The sequence below is a fragment of the Saimiri boliviensis genome, chromosome X, assembly GCF_048565385.1.
Source record: "Saimiri boliviensis isolate mSaiBol1 chromosome X, mSaiBol1.pri, whole genome shotgun sequence".
NCBI classification, from domain to species: Eukaryota; Metazoa; Chordata; class Mammalia; order Primates; family Cebidae; genus Saimiri; species Saimiri boliviensis.
The window spans coordinates 103,067,197-103,089,477 of NC_133470.1; the positions used below are offsets into that span (position 1 = coordinate 103,067,197).

General features: G+C 39.7%; 1 protein-coding gene across 1 annotated transcript in view; it reads left to right on the forward strand.

The window, feature by feature from the left end:
* Nucleotides 1–22,281, forward strand: part of GPC3 (glypican 3) — a 465,288-nt gene that overhangs the window by 22,040 nt on the left and 420,967 nt on the right. The window contains exon 2 of the mRNA XM_003931143.4: nt 12,864–13,025. Coding sequence (XP_003931192.1) covers nt 12,864–13,025 — 162 coding nt within the window. The remainder of the gene's footprint in view (nt 1–12,863; nt 13,026–22,281) is intronic.

Below are 22,281 nucleotides of genomic sequence, written 5' to 3' on the forward strand. Positions count from 1 at the left end.
GGCATTGTTCCCCAATCCGATTTTCTTTTTATTAGGGTGTTTCCCCTCATCTAATCAATGATGTGTATGTGTGTGAATACTTTCGCTTTTCTAAAAGTTGCTCTAGTAACATCAATTAATCTGACCCAATTCCTTTAAAACTGAACTCTCTTGAAGTTCTGGCATTAACTCCCAAGTAAAAGGGGAGAACATCCAGCCCAAACTACAATGGGCCCCTTGAGACACAAAGATGAATCAGTCAAGGTTCCTTCCTTCAAGGAACTTAAATCTAGTGGAAATAAGGCATGCATATACAACTTGGTTGCAAGTTAGAGAGTGTGAGAAGTGCCTTTATAAAGACTGGAGAGTTCCATGGGAATTCAATGGAGAGAAAGCTTTTGGAGTTCATCTCCTTCTGCTCCCATAAACATTCTTTCCCATGGGAATCCAATCCCAAGATGACGAGTAGTCATCGTGTAGCAGGGCTCACATAGCTCCTTGTCATCTGGCTTCTGCCACTCTCCACCACTTCACTTTTCCCGCTAGCCTTGCCAGGTTCCTTGTCAGTACCTGAAGATGCCACCCACTTTCACACCCCTGTGCCCTTACTCTATTTTCTTGGAGGTTTTTAAAGAAGTAGAATGACGTAGTCAGATATGTAGTTTAGAAATATCTCTCTGGGACTTGGGTGGAGGAGGATGTAGAGGCAGGAAGGCCAGTTTAGAGGCTGTTGTTAGTTGTCCATGTGAAAGAAGGTGAGGTGATGAGGCAGCAATGGAAAGGAGGGGAATGATGACATTTAGAAAGCACAATCAGTGCTTTGGTGACATTTGGCTATAGCAGATGAGGGTGTGAATGAGGTATCCAGAATGAATTAAAGGTTTCTAGTTAATTTGAGAGTCCATTTTCTACACCAATTCATGAACTCCAGAGCATGGACCATGTTCTGTTCATTATTTCTTGGGCTGGGCATAGTCCTTGGCACAAAGTAGGCATTCGGTAATGTTGGATGAATAAATTGTTCACCACTTTGGCAAGCTGGATATAATCAGTGAATTTGTATTCTCAGAGCACATGTTGACCTCTGGTTGGGAATGTGGTCCACAAAGAACCTCTTTGTGGGAGAGTGTAGTGATCTGGGGATTCAACCTTTACCAGGCATGAAATGATAGGCAGTTAATTGACAGTTGGCAGTAGAGATAAAGATAATTCATTCTTTAATTCTCGGGCTTAGAGAATGGCTTATCTCCAGGGTTGCTTTAAACTCCCAGTATTCCAGTGTGGTAGCGACATTTTGGCCTCCCTTTTACAGAGGCAGAATCCATGGTGGTTCCAAGCAGGATCTTTTATTTAAAGTCTGGGCTCCAGATACCCAGGTGCACCTTCCGCAAGGTCATGTTCTTTCAGGCTAAATAACAGCAGGGTAACCTTCAGCTGGGTTCCCTAAAGTGATTTCTTTCACCAGCAATCATCACTTTCCCCACCGGTTTTTAATGCAGCCATTTCTTTCATCTGTATTCCTATCTTGATTAGTGAGAAATTAAATGAGCGTGTAAGATTTGATTTAGATAATGATTAATTAGGGGAAAAGGTGTCATTCTAATAGCAAGTCACTATTATATACTAAGGAAATTACTTCATATTTTTGGATGGCAAATTGACTTGTCCTGAGTTTTAAAAAATATGTTTTAAAAAATGCCTGAAATGATTTGTTTTGGTTCATTAGTAGGGCAACCTGTGCTTCATTCTTTGGATGATTTTAATAGGCATCTATTATTTTCCCTACAAGTCATGAAGCAACCAGTTTGGGATATCATTAATTCATTTGTTTAATATTAATTTAATGATAATATTACATTATTATTTTCAGCACAAAGTACCTTTGTTAGCAAAAGAATAAAATCTGCTGTTCATAAAGCAGACCTTGGCAATGAAATGTGTCAAATCATCATATATATATGTATAGAAAAGATTTCAATTTTCATTGTTACTGAGCTCTGATGATTCATTCTCTTCTGTTGCTGTTTGAATATGCTTTATCTGCTCCTAGAAAAGTGTAAGGATCGAGGTCTACATTAATAACTCCTCTGTTCTTTAATGTGTTTTTTAATGTGATTTTTGACAATTTATAGTCATTAACCAAAATTGCAGTCTAGTAAAATAACCAACATATAAAACATAATAAAGGTAATTAGAGAATAGGAGACCTGGAAGTGACCTTAAGGGATTATTTAGTCCATTTTCCATTTCAAGCTGTATGACTAGTCTTCCTAAACAGCTCTCTTCATTATATTATGCCTCTGCTTGGGAACCTCCAGTGGCCCATTACTACCAAGGAGTCAAGCCCACAGGTCTCTGTCTGCATTCAAGGCCCTTCAAATTCGGGTCCATCTTACCTGATACATCCCAGGGTCTAACCTATCTCCAGTTACATTAGCCTTGCCCTGTTACTCCACTGGTGCCAAACACATTTCACCCATTGGCCTCTTCAAATCTTTTTCATTGTTTATGGTCTACCTCAAGCCCCACCTTCTCCTGGAAGTCTTCTTTGACCCCTAGAGCCTCTGGTGAGCATTCCCTTATCTAGCATATGTTGTCTATATCACATGTTGTAAAAGTCAACTTTATTGAGACATAATTTACAAACAATAAAATGCACCCAGTTTAAGTGAAGAGTTTGATAAATTTTGACAAATGTGTATAACCATGTAACCACTACCCTAATTAGAATATAATTTTTTCCATCTCAGAAAATATACTGCATATTTTGTCACATAACCAATATACCAGCTTTTACTGTTCTCTAGCTATTATTTTGTGTGAAAGTCTGGTCTCTCAGCATGAATTTATTTTTGGTTTACTTTTAATTAACACATTGAATATTTGTATCAAAAAGGCTAAGAGCTTCACATGCATAATCTCACTTAATTTTTGTAATAACTCTGTAAGGTAAGTACTATTGATGATCTTATGTTACAGATAAGGGCAAAAAGTCAGGTAGAGGTTGAATAACCTACCTTTGCTTGTGCAGCTAGCAAATGATAGGGCTAGGATTGAACTGTAAGCAACTTGGCCTGAGGAGTCATAAGTGTTTTGCTCTTTCCTGCCGACTAGTGCCTGTGATGATGCTGACTTCAAAGCCATTAATGTTGACTTGGAATAAAATCCAATAGAACTGACACATTTAACATTTAATTTTTTTTTTTTTTTTTTTTTTTTTTTTTTTTTTTTTTGAGACAGAGTGTCACTCTGTCACCAAGGTTGGAGTGTAATAGCATGATCTCGGCTCACTGCAACCTCTGCCTCCCGGGTTCAAGCAATTCTCCTGCCTCAGCCTCCTGAGTAGCTGGGATTACAGGCACACGCCACCATATCCTGGCTAATTTTTTGTATTTTTAGTAGAGACTGGTTTCACCATGTTGCTCAGGCTGATTGCGAACTCCTGACCTCATGATCTGCCCGCCTTGGCCTCCCAAAGTGCTGGGATTATAGGCATGAACCACCTCGCCCGGGGAACTGACACATTTAAATAGCTCCATACACACTGTTGGCTTTCCTCTTCCAAGTGTGGACAGGGATTAGGCCTGGAATGTGGTCTCCAAGTGAATATGGTAAGCACAGGACTTCATGGCAAAGAGAAGCTGAAGTCCTAGTCCTGGGGGAGGTGGCTAAAGGAAACCAGTAGCAATCTAAAAGGTCAGATCTTTAAATGGAGCCAACAAAGAGCAAGAAGTGGGCCCAAAAGGAAAGAGTCTGTGATGGAGGTCAAGAAGGCCAAGCCATAGGTAGCCAGGCCCAAAGAGATCTGACACAAGAGTATGCCTCAGGAGAGAGCCTTCTGTGGGCCATCTATGGTTAGACTCTGGGAGGGCAGTAATCCCCCAGAGAAAAAGCTTCCATAGCTCAAATATCCCCTTTTACGACCCGAAACTGGACCCAATGTGCGAGAAGTTGTCTTAAAATAATTAGCAATAAATTACTTCATAGTTCCTTCAAGTGAAACATCTATTTGTTGTATCTTCAAGATATTTGGAAGTTTTTGTTTGTTTGGTTGGTTTTTGCGTTGTTTTTTCTTCTTCTTCTTCTTCTTCTTCTTCTTCTTCTTCTTCTTCTTCTTCTTCTTCTTCTTCTTCTTCTCATTTTGAGACACTGTCATCCAGGGTGGAGTGCAGTGGTACAATCTTGGCTTACTGCAACCTCCCCCTCCTGGGTTCAAGTGATTCTCATGCCTCAACCTCTTGAGTAGCTGGGATTACAGGTGTGGGCCACCATGCCTGGCAATTTTTTTTTTTTTTTTTTTTAGCAGAGACGGGGTTTCACTATGTTGACTAGGCTGTTGGAAGTTGATTTTTTTGGTATTTTAAAATATTTTTCCAAGATCAAAGTTAAGTGTACAGATGTAACATTTTTGGGGTCATCTGCCTCCACTTGATTTTTTTTTTTCTTTTTTTTTTGAGACGGATTTTTGCTCTTGTTGCCTAGGCTGGAGTGCAGTGGCATGATCTTGCCTCATTGCAACCTCTGCCTCCCAGGTTCAAGTGATTCTCCTGCCTCAGCCTCCCAAGTTGCTGGGATTACAGGTGCCTACCCCCACACCCACGCCCAGCAATTTTTTTACATTTTTAGTAGAGACAGGGTTTCACCATATTGGGCAGGCTAGTCTCAAACTCCTGACCTTGTGATCCACTCATCTCAGCCTTCCAAAGTGCTGGGATTACAGGCGTGAGCCACTGTGCCTGGCCTTTTTTTTTTTTTTTTTTCCGAGACTAGGTCTCTGTTTCGTAGGCTGGAGTGCAGTGGTGCCATCACGGCTCACTGCAGCGTCGACCTCTGAGCCCAAGTGACTCTCCCTCCTCAGCCTCCTGAATAGTTGTGACCACAGGCATGCACTATCATGCCTAGCTACATTATTTTTTTTTTTTTTTTTTTTTTTTAATAGAGAGACAGGGTCTCACTGTGTTGCCCAGGCTGGTCTCAAACTCCTGGGCTCAAGGGATCCTCCCACCTCAGCCTCCCAAAGTGCTAGAATTATAGGTGTGAGCCACTGTGCCCAGCCTCCACTCCCTCTTCTTAGATACAGACAGACACAGAGTTCCTTATTAGTGTTCTCAGTCTGCAGCCCTCATTAATTCAACACTATGTGCACAGGACTGAAAGGGAGTGAAGGAGTATCCCAGAGGAGATGGGAGTCATTCTCTGCTCTTGAGGAACTTGCAGTCTAGGAGAGGAGATTATAGTATGAAGGTACTTTTTAATCCTTCAAAATAAATGGGAACTAGCAGCCCTGTAATGACTTCAGTTAATTTTTTTAGTGTCTGGGAATGCAAGTTATTAAGCCCTAAAGAGCTGAACCTTTCTGGCTCATTTGAATAGTCAATTTCTAAGTCTTCTTATCCCCATCCCAGGCTATATTGCTTGTCTCTATTTCCTTTTCCCAGATTAATTCCATTTTTTCCAGAAATAAAATAATAAAGTGAGAACCCCTCTTTGATAGCTGGGATCCATGATTACTTTTCCCTTATATCTAATAAAGGAGTTATTTTTCTTTAACTTTCCTTCGTCCCTCATATATTTGAGAGTGTTCTATTTAGCGTGCCTTTTGTAGGTGGCATCTTATTTCTTGAATTTCCCTTTCTGCTTTTATTCATGCAAGTATGTACCAGTCTTTGGCTTATCTCCTTAGTCATCTGCTTTTAGTTTTAGTTTTTCTTCATTCCATTTGGGATTCAGTTCCCAGGTTAATTCTTTGTTTACTTGATGAGGATTCCCTCTAAATTTGTTTTCTGTTTCTTTCTGTTTTCTGTGTTCTGTTTTGTTTCTTTCATGCACATGTCCATACATTGAAATAGTTGTATTTTATTATTGTCATTTCATTTTGGCATGTCTAGCTTGCCTAGGCTTCTTTGTTCCTTATGCTGTCTTGAGATGGGGCTTTCCGTAAAAGCTGGTCTGTGAAATTTACTGAAATTTATATGAAATTTGCTTAATACAAAATATCTTTTCCTTTGGCACGTATTTCTCTCCTTCCTGGTTTGGAAATTCTGAATTCTTAATCAGTTTATGGGTGTTTTATTTCCGTAAATCTATAGCTAACTCTTAGCCCATAGATCAATTGTACCAGTTCACTGATTAACCAAGCAGTAATAACTGGGAGGGAGGATAAATATTGCAACATATCCACTTATATTTGGATATAACATATACCTTTTTCCAGGATATCTGACATGTTTTCCCAAAAGTTCCCATTTGAAGTTTTATTCTTTTACAGATTTTCGGCTTAACTGATTCTTCAGGTGGTAGGAATTTATAAAATGATAAGACTTGACCAACTCGGGGAAGGGACATACTGCATGCAAGCTCTAAATTACTATGTGAATTATCGTATCAAAGGCAAACCAAATTGGTGTCATGGTAATTCAAAGAGTCATTCCCAGACCCATGTCAGTACATCAGGCAACAATTTGTTACCTTCTAAGATCTGAACCACTCATAGCACTTCACAGAGAAAAGATCTGAGCCTTTTTTTTTTTTTTTTTTTTTTTTTTTTGAGACGGAGTTTCGCTCTTGTTACCCAGGCTGGAATGCAATGGCACGATCTCGGCTCACCGCAACCTCCGCCTCCTGGGTTCAAGCAATTCTCCTGCCTCAGCCTCCTGAGCAGCTGGGATTACAGGCATGTGCCACCATGCCCAGCTAATGTTTTTTGTATTTTTAGTAGAGACGGGGTTTCACCATGTTGACCAGGATGGTCTCGATCTCTCGACCTCGTGATCCACCTGCCTCAGCCTCCCAAAGTGCTGGGATTACAGGCTTGAGCCACCGCGCCCGGCTATCTGAGCCTTTTTATAACTCCAACTACCTAGAGCTGGTGGGAATAATAGGACCAGTACCAACAGTCACCCTGCCAAATAAATTAAACCATCCCTGAAAACTGGAAGTCATCCTCAATGCAAATTTAGAAACACAAAGGATTTTATCTGTAACAATTAATTTTGTGAACTTATTTAAATATGGTATTTTAAACATGTACTACTTAGGCATAGGTTTACCAAGAAAGTAAATAAAGCCTTGGTAGATGAACAGGAATTTAGTATGTGAAAGTACCTGCCACATAGGATTTTTCATGTCTACATGTGTGTCCCAACCAGCATTGTTTAGATTTAGATTAGCCACTCTTTCCCAACAGGACTCTTTCCCTTCTTGGTCCTGCATCAGTTCCTATTCCTAGAATAGCATTACATTTGGTAACTTCATGTAGTAAGAACACAGTGAGCTAGAACTAGCTGTTTCTTTACTTTTTCTGAAGATAATCATAAAGGCTTTAAGCTTAAACTATATTTAAAATCAGTCTAAGGCTTGTATATGAGATTGACATTTATAGGAGATAAATCTGGACTCTGTCTCTCCAGACGCCAAATTGTATTTTGACATTAAATATCACCTTTCTATCTAGTACTATAAATTACAGTGCTGGGTTCGGTTTGGTGTTATGTATTATCTGTGTTCTCCTTTACTGCTTTTGTCAGCAGCTCCCTTGAGAAGGGTGAAGTGGAGAGCTTGGAGTCAATACCTTGGACCCCAGCAATGATGTCATGTGAAGCAAAACTTGATGAATTTCATTCTTAAATTAAGAAAACTTGGACACATAAGTTAAGGACATGATCAACTGAAATTCCTAGGGAAATAAGATGTTGTAATAACAATAAATTTTCTGGTGACTTAGAGCTAACTAGTCTCCCTCCTTTTTTAAAAAAATAAAACCCCCAATTATTGAAAAGCTGTCTAAAATGTCTGAATATGGTTTCTAGTATGACCTCAGAAAGATTTATTGAAACTTGCTTTTCTGAGGACCTTATAAAACGTTGGGGGTGTCATCCTTATATCCCATATACACACTTTTTTTTTTTTTCATTCTACCTTCTTAGGTCGCTTTATTACACTCATTTAGTATGCACTAGCTATTTATCTCTGCTAGTCCCTTTAGACAGTGAGCTTCTTTGGAGAAGGGATTAAATTTCTCTTGTTCAAAGTTGTACCTCCAGTATGTAGTACAGCGACTGGCATATAGAAGGTATGTTAGACTGGATCCTCTGAGAAGAAGATACCAATTGGATTCATATCTAATCCAATATGCAATAGATGAGCAAGGGATTTATTGGGGGAAAACACTTATAAAGGAAAATGAGGAGGGAACTGAAGGAGGCCGGAAAAGCCATCAGATCATGGTGCAGGTCTGACGCTTGTGGAAGAGAGAGGAAGGGAAGGAAGGTTGAGGAGGAGGAATCTTAGACAGCAGTGCAGTTTTAAGAAACTTTGGAAAGGTGAATTGGGAGTCCTCAAGCCAAAGTCCCTGTGAGCAAACTCCTGTATTATAGGACTTAGTATCTTTGCCATGCTCAGTCATTGGCTGGGAGCAGACCCAGAGAATGTGGCTTAGGCACAATGTGGTGGTGAATTCAAAGGGCAGCAGCTGGGACCATTAGTCAATACACTCCCCATAGTAGGAGATCTGAGATGCCCATTTTCACAGCAGCGACAGAAGATCAACAAATGCTAATTCAATAAAGAGTTTGAGTAAGACAGAAGTTGAAGAAAGGAAGACTGGTCTAATATTCACTGAGCCTTAACATTTGCTAGTATTGATGGAGGATATAAAATCGGATTCTCACTTGCCTCCCTCATCCACATTCTGTATCTCCCCTACTTTACTTTTTAAGCCTTGAAAACAAGCCAGGTGCCATGGCTCATGCCTGTAATCCCAGCACTTTGGGAGGCCAAGGTGGGCAGATCACTTGAGGTCAGGAGTTCAAGACCAGCCTGTACAACATGGTGAAACCCTGTCTCTACTAAAAATACAGAAGTTAGCCAGGCATGGTGGTGCATGTCTGTAATCCCTGCTACTCGGGAGCCTGAGGCAGGAGAATCACTTGAACCCGGGAAACGGAGGTTGCAGTGAGCTGAGATAGTGCCACTGCACTCCAGCCTGGGCAACAAGAGTGAGACTCCATCTCAAAAAAAAAAAAAAAAAATTAAATACAATGGAAAACTTTATTGAGATATAATTGATATATAATAAACTGTACATATTTTAAGGGTACAATTGATAATTTTGACATGCATATATACCCGTGAAACCATCACCAAAATCAAAATAATGAATATATCCATCATTCCCCAGAGTTTCCCCATTACTCTTTATAAACCCTTCCTCCTACCCTTCCTGCCCACCATCCCTGCTTAACAACCACTGAGCTGCTTTCTGTCATTTTAGATTAGTTTCCATTTTCTAGACTTTTATATAAATGGAACTGTAGAGTATATTCTTTTTTTTTTTTTTTTTTTTTGATCTAGCTTCTTTCACATAGCATAGTTTTTTGAGTTTTGTCCCTGCAATAACATGCATCAATTGTTCATTTCTTTTTATGGCTAAATAGAATTTCATTTTATAGATATACCACAGTTTGTTTTCCTTTCCTTATTTTGTTTTACTTTCTCTATAGTATTTATCACCTTTTGACATTATGTATATATTTTTGTTTGTTTGTTGTCTCCCAGAATGCAAGCTCCCTGAGGACAGGGACTTTGTATACTGTTACAGCCACAGTGCTTGGCATATAGTAGGCACCTAATAAGTATTTGTTGAATGACTTGTATCTTGCGTTAGACCTTTAGTTAAAACAACAACACGGCTTTGATATGATGTTGATGTTTTGATCATTTATCCTGGAAAGCAATATTGGGTTGGCCAGAGACATACATTTCAACTGGAAATCATAACTGGAATTTTGAAAATTGTTTCTTGATTTTCTTCTTATTCATTTATTATAATCAGGAAAAATCAATTATAGGAATAAAGACTGATCTTTTTTTAAGGGAAAAAAGAAATAAAAAGAAAAAAGAAATAAAGAGAGAAAGAAAGAAAAAAAAAAAGAATGAAAAAGAGAAAGAAAGAGGGAGAGAGAATGGGAGTCTTGCTCTATTGCCCAGGCTAGAATGCAGTCTAAAAATAGGTATTAAAAACCTCTTTTATGCCAATAATTGTGCTTAACAATGGAGACAAGAAGGAATAAGGGAGGAAAATAAACAAGCAGCCAACCAATATTTCATTTAAACCTGTGAAATACTATACAGTTACTGAGGAGTGATTTACTTCCAGTAATGTAGTCATTTTTAGAGTAGGTGTGATGTGGTACTGAGAAGAATGTATGTTTTGTGGATTTGGGGTGGAGAGTTCTGTAAATGTTTAAGTTTACTTGTTCCAGGTCTGGAGTTCAAATCATAGATGTCCCTGCTAATTTTCTATCTCGTTGATCCATCGAATATTAACAATGTGGTGTCAAAGTCTCTCGCTATTATTGTGCGGGAGTCCGAGTCTCTTTATAAGTCATTAAGAACTTGTCTTATGTATCTGGGTGTTCCTATATTGGGTGCATATATATTTATGATCATTGACTTCTGTTGTTGCATTGATCCTTTTACCATTATGTAATGTCCTTCTTTGTTCCTTTTAGTCTTTGTTACTATTAAAGTCTATTTTGTCAGAGACGAAAGTTACAACTCCTGTTTTCTGTTTTTTGTTTTTTTTTTTTTTTTTCTTTTGCTCTCCATTTGATTGGTAAGTCTTCCACCAACGCTTTGTTTTGAGTCTTTGTGTGTCCTTGCTTATGAGATGGATCTGGATACAGTGAACTGATAGGTTTTGACTTTTTATTCAATTTGCCTGTCTGCATCTTTGGTTGGGGCATTTAATCCATTTAAATTTAGGATTAATGTTGATATTTGTGAGTTTAATATGTCATTTAATGCTAGCTGGATATTTTGCCCATTAGTTGATATAGATTCTTCATTATAAAGATACTCTTTACCTTTTGGTAAGTTTTTGGGATGACTGATACTGGTTGTTCCTTTCTGTGTATAGAGTGCTTCTTTCAGAAGCTCTTGTAAAGCAGGCCTGGTGGTGATGAAATATCTGAGTCCTTGCTTGTTCGTGAAAAATTTTATTTTTCCTTCATTTATGAAGCTTAATTTGGCTGGATATGAGATTCTGGGTTGAAAATTCTTTTCTTTGAGGATATTGAATATTGACCCCCACTGTCTTCTAGTTTGTAGGGTTTCAGCTGAGAGATCTGCTGTGAGCCTGATGGGCTTCCCTTTATGGGTAACCTGATCTTTCTCTCTAGCTGCCCTTAGAATTTTCTCCTTTATTTCAACTCTGGTGAATCTAACGATTATGTGTCTTGGGGTTGCTCTACTTGAGGAATATCTTTGTGGTGTTCTCTGTATTACCTGAAGTTGAGTATTTTCCTGCCTTACTAGGTTAGGAAAGTTTTCCTGAATAATATCCTGAAGAATATTTTCCAGCTTGGATTTATTCTCTTCATGACATTCAGGTACACCTATCAAACGTAAATTAGGTCTTTTCACATGTCCCATATCTCTTGGAGACTTTGCTCGTTCCTTTTTACTCTTTCTTCTCTAATCTTGTCTTCTCATTTCATTAAGTTGTTCTTCGACCTCTGATATCCTTTCTTCTGCTTGATCAATTCTACTATTAAAACCTGTGCATACTTCACAGAGTTCTCATATTGTATTCTTCAGTTCCATTAATTCACTTATATTCCTCCCTAGATTGTCTATTCTCGTTAGGATTTCAGCAAACCTTTTTTCAAGGTTCTTAGTTTCTTTACCTTGGGCTAGAACATGTTCTTTTAACTCACAGAAGTTTCTTATTATCCACCTTCTGAAGCCTAAATCTGTTAATGGAACGCACTTGTTCTCCATCAGGCCTTGTTCCCTTGTTGATGAGGAACTGCGATCCCCTGTAGAGGGAGAGACATTCTGATTTTGAGTATTCTCAGCCTTTTTACGCTGGTGTCTTCCCATCATTGTAAATTTATCCACCTGTAGTCTTTGTAATTACTGACTTTCAAATTAGGTCTCTGAGTGGACGCCCAACTTGTTGATTACCAGCGCCAGAATCTGAGCAACCCACTGCGCTGGCTAAAACAGCTGCGTTAAGATTCGTGGTGCTTTTCTGCTCGGGAATCTCGGGTCTGGCTTCCCTCTTGAGTCCCTTTTTCAATCAGCTGAATAGGCCACTCTGCCTTTCCCGGAGCTCCAAACGTTGACCAAAAGGGGACCCAGTCCCATTTACTCTGCACCAAGAACTGCCGTCCCTGGGCACTGGCAAAACCTCCACGCCGGCCACAAGAGTCATGCTGGCGACCCGTGGGGCTCCTCCGCTCGGAATCTCCTGGTCCGTGAGCAACAAAAATTCGTCTGAAAGTGTGGTGTCCTCTCGTTCTCTGCGCTTTCACTAGGAGCTACATTCCTGAGCTGCTAGTAATCAGCCATCCTGGATCTCTCTCCAAGACTGATCTTTTAAAAGACAAATTGGTCTTAATATTCACTGAGCCCTAACATTTGCTAGTATTGGTGGAGGATATAAAATCTGATTCTCACTCACCTCCCTCATCCACATTCTGTATCTCCCTTACTTTACTTTTTAAACCTTGAAAACAAGCCAGATGCCATGGCTTATGCCTGTAATCCCAGCACTTTGGGATTATATAAATATTGATGTTCAATGATGTGTTTTTGGTGCTATAAATTAGTTTATGCAGAATTTATGAGTCAAATCTAGGCAGTTAATTCTCATGGTTATTCAAAAAGAGTCAGTCATAAGGACAATTGGGAGAAAGCAGGGGTTAAGATGAAACACTAATTTTAAATAATTAAAATTTTACTGTATCTCAAAAGAAATGGATGTTTGCCCTGTTTGCCATGTGTGAGTGTATGTGTGTGTTGAGAGTGTGTGGGTGTTGGGGGGTGTGTGTGTGTGAGAGAGAGATCCTGCTTACTGAAATATGAAAACTTTGTTTCAGGATCAGATTTGCAAGTATGTCTCCCTAAGGGCCCAACATGCTGCTCAAGAAAGATGGAAGAAAAATACCAACTAACAGCACGATTGAACATGGAACAGCTGCTTCAGTCTGCGAGTATGGAGCTCAAGTTCTTAATTATTCAGAATGCTGCAGTTTTCCAAGGTGAGTTCTGGGGATCATTTTAGATGTGCTGCTCAATGGCATCATTATTTGGGCACTAGGCTTTCAAGTGCTAAGTATAATTTATAAATTACCATTCCAGCATTAATGCTTGATATTAAAAACCTCCCAGTAAGAGATTCTAGTTAAAAAAACAAAAGAAAACAAAACACATTTTCAGAGAAGCTTCGTTTCAATCTTTGGAAAGGTGGGTATTGTCAAAAAATCATTGTCCAAGGACATTCTGTTTACCGGTATATAAAGATTATAAATCTCTACAGAAAGAATAAATAATATTTTCTCTCAGCTTGATTCAAAAACAAACAAAAAAGTTTTCTTAAATACTGAGCCTAGTTTTCTCCAGGAATGAGTTAGATGCTTGTGGGATACATGTGAACTCCTTCTGACCACTAGGACCATTTCCATTTAAGAGGGAGACACTGGCTTGTTGGCTCAACATTTTCCCATTTGTGTGAGTGGTGACCTCTCCTCTCTTTGTGACTTTCACTTCTTACCATGTCTGTGAATGATTGTGAAAGAAGCTGTTGTGGCATAGCCAGAATGGGTAGTAAATGACCGTTCTCCTTGCTAACTTCTAGGGCTATCACAGCAGGATGGGGAGTAGGTCCCTCAATTCTAACACCCAGCTAGGAAAATGATGATGATGATGATGATGATGACGATGATGGAGGTGGTGGTGGTAGTGGTGATAGCAAGCACTTATATGGCACTATGTCCTAGGTACTCTTTTAAGTGGTTTACATATATTAATTCATTTTTTTTTTTTTTTTTTTTTTTTTGAGACAGAGTCCTGCTCTGTCGCCCAGGCTGGAGTGCAGTGGTGTGACCTTGGCTTACTGCAACCTCCACCTCCTGGGTTCAAGCAATTCTCCTGCCTCAGCCTCCTGAGTAGCTGGGATTATAGGAACCCGCCACCATGCCCAGCTAATTTTTGTTTGTATTTTTAGTAGAGACAGGATTTCACCATGTTGGCCAGGCTGGTTTTGAACTCCTTACCTCAAGTGATTTGCCTGCCTCAGCCTCCCAAAGTGCTATAATTACAGGCATGAGCCACCATGCCCGACCATATATTAATTCATTTAATCCTCACATTATAATTATGAGTGGATATTAGTATCCTTATTTTGTTGATGGAAATCTAAGGCACAGAATGATTAAGTAACTTGCTCAAGGCCACAAAATTAATAAATAAATGGCGAAGGCAGGATTTGAACCCAGGTGGCATGGCTCTTAGAGTCAAATCTTTTAACTCTCTCCATTGGCTGTCTCTTGTGACTGGGAAAATTAATTATGGATATTCACAATTAATTATCAGGTTTTCTTCTATCCCTCCTCAAGCAGAGGGAATCAGCTGCTTTTTTCTTGCCTCACCAAGAGAGGATCAGGGTCAGATAGAAAGATAACACTTCTGACTGCTTAACATTGCAAAGCTTGAGATTTATGGCACTGTTACAAGAATTAACCTCTTTGAATTGTAAGGTAAGTTGATTATAGCTTATTTTGTGTATTACAATGAAATCATTAGAATTAGCTAAGAAAGTCATTCAGATTAGTCAATAAAGGCTACATTCACAACAGTTTCTTGGGTCAAAGTCTTAGGGGATGTAAGGTTGATTATATGAAGTATAATATATAAGCCTGAAGTATTTGTTAACGTATTTGTGCAGTCAGACTCTTGTGAAGAGTTTGTTGAGACTAATAATTTGGTGATAGAATGAGTAATTTAGGCAGATTTTAAAAATACATGTAGCATTCATGAACTTCTTAGATTGGTTTTAGAGTTGATCTATTGGATAAAAGTGGGGTGATAAATGATGTGACATGAGAATTGAGTTGAAGCAGAGAGCTGAATCTTACTCTTTGGGGCATCATCCCTTTTTAGAACAGAGTATTAGTGATTTGTTTAATTCTAGAATAACCAAGCTCACAGATATTACCTTACAATCCTTGTCTAGCTGGAGGGGAGTGGTAGAGTGATCATACTGGTATTTTAATATGCACAGTAGCTGACATGGCTATCTGAGGGCCCCAGCTGTCAGTATTTACATCTCTGTCTAGTTCTGCACTTTGTATACTATGTTTTCTAGATGTGGAAAATTATGAGACTAGGAGAGAAAAGAAGTACTGACAAGATTTTGGTTGGATTAGCATCCAGATAAGCCTCCTATAGCTTGGAGGCTGAATACTAGTCCTGTGAACAGAGGATAGAAAACGGGGACAGCATCTACTAATTGTATCTCTCTCTCCCTTTCTCTCTGTCTCTTTCACTTACACACATACACACATACACACACACTTTCTTTCTTGAATTGTGGGGATAGACAGAAGGTGAACCCTAGCAAAGGAACATGGAGACAATGAAATGATGCCTGAGCTCATTATTGCTAGTGCCCTCTACTTTGTCACCATCTGTACTCATTATTTATCTTGTTTCACTGCCTCTTCTCATTCTTTTCCTGCCTCACTTTTAGAAAAAAATAGACCCCACAAAGAAAAATAAACCATGGTCCCAGAACTCAAGGCACTTGTACAATGTTTCAAAAGACATTACCCCGAAATCCTTCTGTAACAAACATTTGGAGAGACAAGACTTCAAATGAGATCACTACAAGATGATGTATTATTAATTGCTAAGCAAAAGAAAGCATCCACTTCTATTTTTCTTATGACTGTTTATTATTCCAATGAATTGAAATTAGGAGACACAATTGTTTTCCCTCTAAAATACATCCCCTCTTCAATATTCTGGTAGGCCAAATTAGTGAGAAAACCACCCCAATACTTGACTCGTATGAAATTTGATGTGACAGCTTTTGCTAGCTATTTTCTCCATCACATGAAGTTGAAGAAAGCTCATCTTGATCTTGGCTTAGATCCACAATCTCTTTAGCATTCCTTCACTAGTCCACATTGGGGGTATTTAAGCAGTGAGTGCTTTCTGCAAAAATATGTGCACAGTTCCACGAGCAATCCTTACTGCCTCGATTTGGATTTTATGTCTTCATTTGCAGGAAGCCTTTGCCCTCATAAATGAGCCTGGGGCCCTTTGCTACAGTGGTTGGAGTGCTCTATTGCTAATGTTGTTTTGATAATGAGTGAAGCATTTAAAAAAGTTGTTCTTTATTTTCAATCTTTGCATTGCCTCGTTTCCTAAATTTAATTTACTTAGATGTGCTTAGTAAAATGGGGCAGCACAATCGTTTTTTGTTTCTGCTTAATTAATTCTTTCTGAAAAACTCCACTAAAAGTAGATTTTCCTATTTTCCTTTCTCTTTTTCTTTTTCTTCTCCTGTACCTTAAAATAATTATGATGATAATAATAGTGCTTACTATATGATGCTGACTTTTACATGATTATCTCATTTAATTTTCCCAACAGACCTACAAGGTCTGTACTATAATTATTTCCATTTTACAGATGAGGAAACTCATTGATGCCACAGCTTCTTCTGAACTATCGTGTGACATGACTTTCCTTATTCTTAGTGTGCTTGAGGTAAAACAAAATTGAGAAGCTGAATTTGTGATTCTTGTGAAGAAAAATGGAATAGAATTCTGAAATTTTCATCATCTCACTACCACCTCTATACCTTCAAGCCTTGAGTTCTATTTTCTTTGTAGAATTTTATTCTGATTTTCAGCCTTGTACTATCAAGAAATACTTGGGGTACATCCAGGTCTTTTCTAGATGTTGGATGATTCTAGTCTTTCCCAAGGTACCACTGACTTTGAGTGATAACAGACTCTTTTATACATGGCAATACCTTGCTTTTTCTGGAATTTGCCTATCCCACAACTTGAACTCTCCTTATCAGAAAGGAAAAATAGTGGTTCAGCAGGAAATCGTCTCATCTGGAAGGTCTTTTTTTTTTTTTTTTTTGAGACGGAGTTTTGCTCTTGTTACCCAGGCTGGAGTGCAATGGCACGATCTCGGCTCACCGCAACCTCCGCCTCCTGGGTTCAAGCAATTCTCCTGCCTCAGCCTCCTGAGTAGCTGGGATTACAGGCACGCACCACCATGCCCAGCTAATGTTTTGTATTTTTTTTAGTAGAGACGGGGTTTCACCATGTTGACCAGGATGGTCTCGATCTCTCGACCTCGTGATCCGCCCGCCTCAGCCTCCCAAAGTGCTGGGATTACAGGCTTGAGCCACCACGCCCGGCTTCATCTGGAAGGTCTTTAGGTCCTTGCTTAGAGCCTACTACTGTTCCATGTTTATACGTAGTCTTTATACATTTGATTTTCTGGCTTTCTAGTCAGTAACAGAGAAGCAGTTAAATAGAAGGGTGGTGGAAGGCTGCTAGGGGAAGGTACATATGAGCAGCAAGAAGTTATAAGCAACATTAAGGGTGGGGGACCTAAAAGTGGACTTAAGAACTCACTAAATGTGGCAGTTGGAGACATTTAATAGAGGACCATACTCATACATGCCACAATGGCTCCTGTATTACATTAGGTCCAAGTGATGTTTACAATGATGGTTACAAGTAAATAAGGAAAGCTCAACTTACGTTCACTGTCTTTTTCTTAATATTTCCATTTTAAATGGCTAAAATGAATTTTTTCAGTGCTTAAGATCATTGAAAGAAACAATGGACTTAGAACATCTAAGTTCAAATTCTAGATCTGCATTTATAAGCTTTATGGTTTGGGGCAGTTATTTAGACTCCAGTAGCCTCAGTTTTCATATGTGCAAAATGGGGATAAAAATTGCAGTCCTGCTTACTTTTGTAAAGTAGAAATTATGAATGTGAAAGTGTCTTGAAAACTGTAAAACACTGTATGCATGCATTATCTAGACAGCTCATTTATGTGGACTGCTTCACCCCAGGTGGTGCCAAATAAATGATGCATTATCATTACAGACATTAACCTCAACAAGGCTGGAGTTCATGATGTACTTCAACAACTTTTGCCACATATAGATGATATATATGCAAACAGCTCCAGTGCACAGGCGAAAGAGTACTTAGGCAAAAGACTCTTTGAGAAAGGGGTTTATTTTATGCATGCTTGGATGTGAAGCTGTACTGTTTGAAGTGTCAGTACTGCCAGGAGCAATCCTTTTTTCAGCTTCCTGAAGCTTCTCTTCTGGCTAGTATCTGGTATATTTCATATACGAATAAGCGGCTCGATCAGGAAGGGTTTGTTGGTTCAGGCCATATTTTAATTGCATTTTTTGGTCCACAGTATTATGGCAGAGAGGAGGAAAAGGTGAGTATATGGATATATATATCTAGAGATCTTCAGTTGATCCTCATTCAGTATTGGCAAACTCGCTTTCTTCTACCTGCTTTCTGTGGAGATGAAAAAGACATCTCCGTATGTGGGGCAGAGTGGTGTTTCTATGCCTCTTCTGTTGTTTCTCTCCCTTATTTTCTGTTTCCATCAGCTCTTGGCAGTTTTTAGACCTTTTCTGTCAGATTCCTGTCTCTCCCACTCCCCCTAAATAAAATTGACCTTGGTTAGAATACCCTTTTCCATCAGCTCACAGCAATTTCCCCAGGCATTTCTGCTTGAAATAACTGTTTAGGGACATTATTCAAGCAAAGCTTTTTTCCTTCACAGTTAATATGTGACTCAATAATTGCTTGAATGTTGATAAACATGTTTTTGAGATTCAATCATTTGCTAATTTAGTTTTTATTATGTAGTGGGGGTTTTAAGTGAGTACTGAGCCATTTTTATCCATTTCACAATTCTTTCCCCCTGACTAGCCTGACAGTTCTGCCCACCTTCCAGCTCTGTGCAGGCTGAGCCGCATTGCATCCCCAACTGTAACTGGCTGCCAGTCTCTCACAACCCTTTTTTGGTTAAAAATAATGTGTGGGAGAGAATAATTACCTTGATGTCTAAACATCAATTTGCCAGTGCTAAATATAATAGCACTAAACCAAATAGAAGAATTTTAGGAACGCAAACCATGACCATGAGTGAAGTTATATATCCTCAAAAATGTAAATTATTAATCCAACGGCTCATCTGTAGAGCAAAGCTCTAGTAATCCCATTATAAAAGGGTGAATTTCTCATCAGAGCCCAGAAGATGCTGGCTTTAATTAGTGGACTTTAATGGAACCAACTCAAAGGCATGTTTTGGTTACAAAGTTTTTAAAACTGCAATTCTTTAATTATTAGGGCCATTGGAAAAACAACTGGAAACTGAGTGTTTAAAGCCAGTTCAGTTTTAAAGTAAAAACTTTTGGATTCAATTCAATCTTAAAAATCTGTGGCTTCAGTAGAGCCAGAGGCTGGGGGAGTTACAAACCTTTCTTGGGCCCTTTATTGATTTAGAAGTCAGTCATTAGGCTGAAAACTGTTTAATGAAAAGAGCTTAGAAAAACGACTCCATGTGCCGCCAGGACTATTCTGGGGCCAACCATGAGGGGAGGAGATCATGCAGATGAACTCTTTTACCCCAGCCCATCACCCTTGATTGAACAGGGTCCTGAACTCATGCCCTTGATTTAACAGGGCTCTGAACTCACCTCCTCTTTCAGTCATCATCACTGCTCACCTTTCTCACTAGTGGGCTCAGCAAAGCACATTAAAGGACATTGTCCCTGCCCTCTAGAAGCTTCCAGGAGAAACGCCACTCTTGCCTAGAGTGCTTACTCTCCACCTCCCCCCACCAACATTTATCTGTTTACTTTCTGAAAACATACATTCCTCCTCCTCTTTCTGTCTCACTGAGTTGCAATACCTGATATTGGACTAACGAAGCATACGTTTGAGAGATTTGAATTCTCCTGTCAGTAGAGTGGAGGTAGAAACAGTTTCCTTCTAAGCTGGAAGTGGTAACTTAGAAATTAAAAGCCCCTTTCCTTCTATTGACTGTGAGATGCTTTCAAAGGCTGAGGCACCTGTTGTCTCCTTTGCCTTTATTTCACTTTTTGTCACCAGGTCTCATTTCTTCCTGCATACTTCCTCACGTCATTTTCCTACATTCCATTCCCCTTTGCCCTCTATGGGTCACAGTTGTCTCATTTATCATATGCAGATGCCTTCTGATTTTAGTTCATCTCTGATTTCAGTTCCAGGCTCCACCAGCTCACGTCTAGACTACCAGCAAATGCACACCTGGGTTTCATGCCTTTAGTCTCCCTTGCTTCCTGGTTCAGCAATGGAGTGTAATGATTAAGAGTGCAGGTTCTAGGGGGCATTTTGGCAGGGTTTGAAGGAGTCTGGGTGAGGGTAGGCAGGCCGGTGTGGAGAGAAGAAAGTGGAGGGCTTGGGTGAGGATTAGAAACCTCCTCTCTGAACACGTACTACATCGGACAGAGATGAATGAGAAGTTTCCTGCTCTAAAGTGTTTTACTTATATTATCTCATTTAAATCTCACAACAACCCTAGGAGGTGGGCACTTTCATTAGCCTCATTTGACCACTGACAAAATAGAGGCTTAAAGAGATTAGGTGACTTATTTAAACTAGCACCCAATAGATGGCAGAGACAAGAATTGAACACAGGAAGTACAGCTTCACAGCCTGTGCCCTTAAAACAGTGCTGTTATGTGTTATATAACCGCCGTGTATTTTGTCTCATAGTCATAGGTGGTCTTCTCATTTCTAGCTTTCTTCCTTGCAAGGTAACTTTATTGTATTTAATTAAAAAAACCATTGGCTGAGCAAGTGGCTAGCATGTCTAAAGGCGGTTACTGTGGGGGATTCAAAGAGAAAAACTACCTCATGCCGACCTTCAAGTAGATCAAACTTCAGAAACCAAGACATTTGTATACAAAGAACTTGGGTACAAGGCATCCTAAGAGAAACATAAGAAAAACCTTAGCAGTTTTCTAAGGGGAGTAGAGGTGAATCCAGGTTCTGTAGAGCTCAAAGCTTATATAATTGGGGGACCTTCTTTAAGAAAAAGAAGACAAAATAAAAAATACAAAATGCTCATGGCTATGGCTATTCTGTGAGGGAGTGTACAACTGTGGGGTCCCTGTAGCTTAAGTTTCATTGTTTAACAGAAAATTATCTTTTTTTTTTTTTTTTTTTTTTTTTTTTTTTTTTTTTTTTTTTTTTTTTTTTGAGCTGGAGTCTCACTCTTGTCACCCAGGCTGGAGTACCGTGGCCTGATCTTGGCTTACTGCAACCTCTGCCTCCTGGGTTCAGGTGATTCTCCTGCCTTAGCCTCCTGAGTAGCTAGGATTATAGGTGCCCGCCATCATGCCTGGCTAATTTTTGTATGAAAATTCACTTTTTAATGATAGTGTAGGCTTGGAAGAGATTAACTCCAGTCGGAGGGTAGAGGTTCTTGGAAGAGATTGCCTGTATGAATTCTCCAGATAGACATCTGTTGATCAAGGAAAAGAGATGAGGGAATTGGGTAAATCAGTGCAAATCTTTTTCTCAATTAAACTCAAACTCAAATTATTATTATTTTTCTTTGAGATAAGGTATCACTCTGTTGCCCAGGCTGGAGTGCAGTGGCATTATTTTGGCTCACTGCAACCTCCACCTGCCGGGCTCAAAGGATCCTCCCACCACAGCCTCCTGAGTAGCTGGGACTACAGGAACGTACCACCACACTCGGCTAAGTTTTGTATTTTTTGTAGAGATGGGGTTTTGCCATGTTGCCCCGACTGGTCTCAAACTCCTGGGCTCAAGCAATCTGCCTGCCGTGGCTTCCCAAAGTGCTGAAATTAGAGGTGTGAGCCCCCATGCCTGGCCAAATTCAAATTATTATTATTATTATTATTATTATTTTTTTGAGACGGAGTTTCGCTCTTGTTACCCAGGCTGGAGTGCAATGGCGCGATCTCGGCTCACCACAACCTCCGCCTCCTGGGTTCAGGCAATTCTCCTGCCTCAGCCTCCCGAGTAGCTGGGATTACAGGCACGCGCCACCATGCCCAGCTAATTTTTTGTATTTTTAGTAGAGACGGGGTTTCACCATGTTGACCAGGATGGTCTCGATCTCTTGACCTCGTGATCCATCCGCCTCAGCCTCTCAAAGTGCTGGGATTACAGGCTTGAGCCACCGTGCCCGGCCCAAATTCAAATTATTAATTGCCTGTTAGATACTAGCCTTTCTGGACTCCTTGGCTATGCTTATAGTCTCTCACTTAGACTTCCCTCTTGAAAGGGCCAAACACCTAGGAGGCAGCAAGGGGCATAGTGTGATGGCCATGTGGTCTGGCTTCAGGCAGACTGGTGTCTAAGTCCTAACTCTGCCCTTTCCTCTCTTTGTGACCAAGGGCAGGCCACTTCTTTCTGAGCCATTCATTAAAGA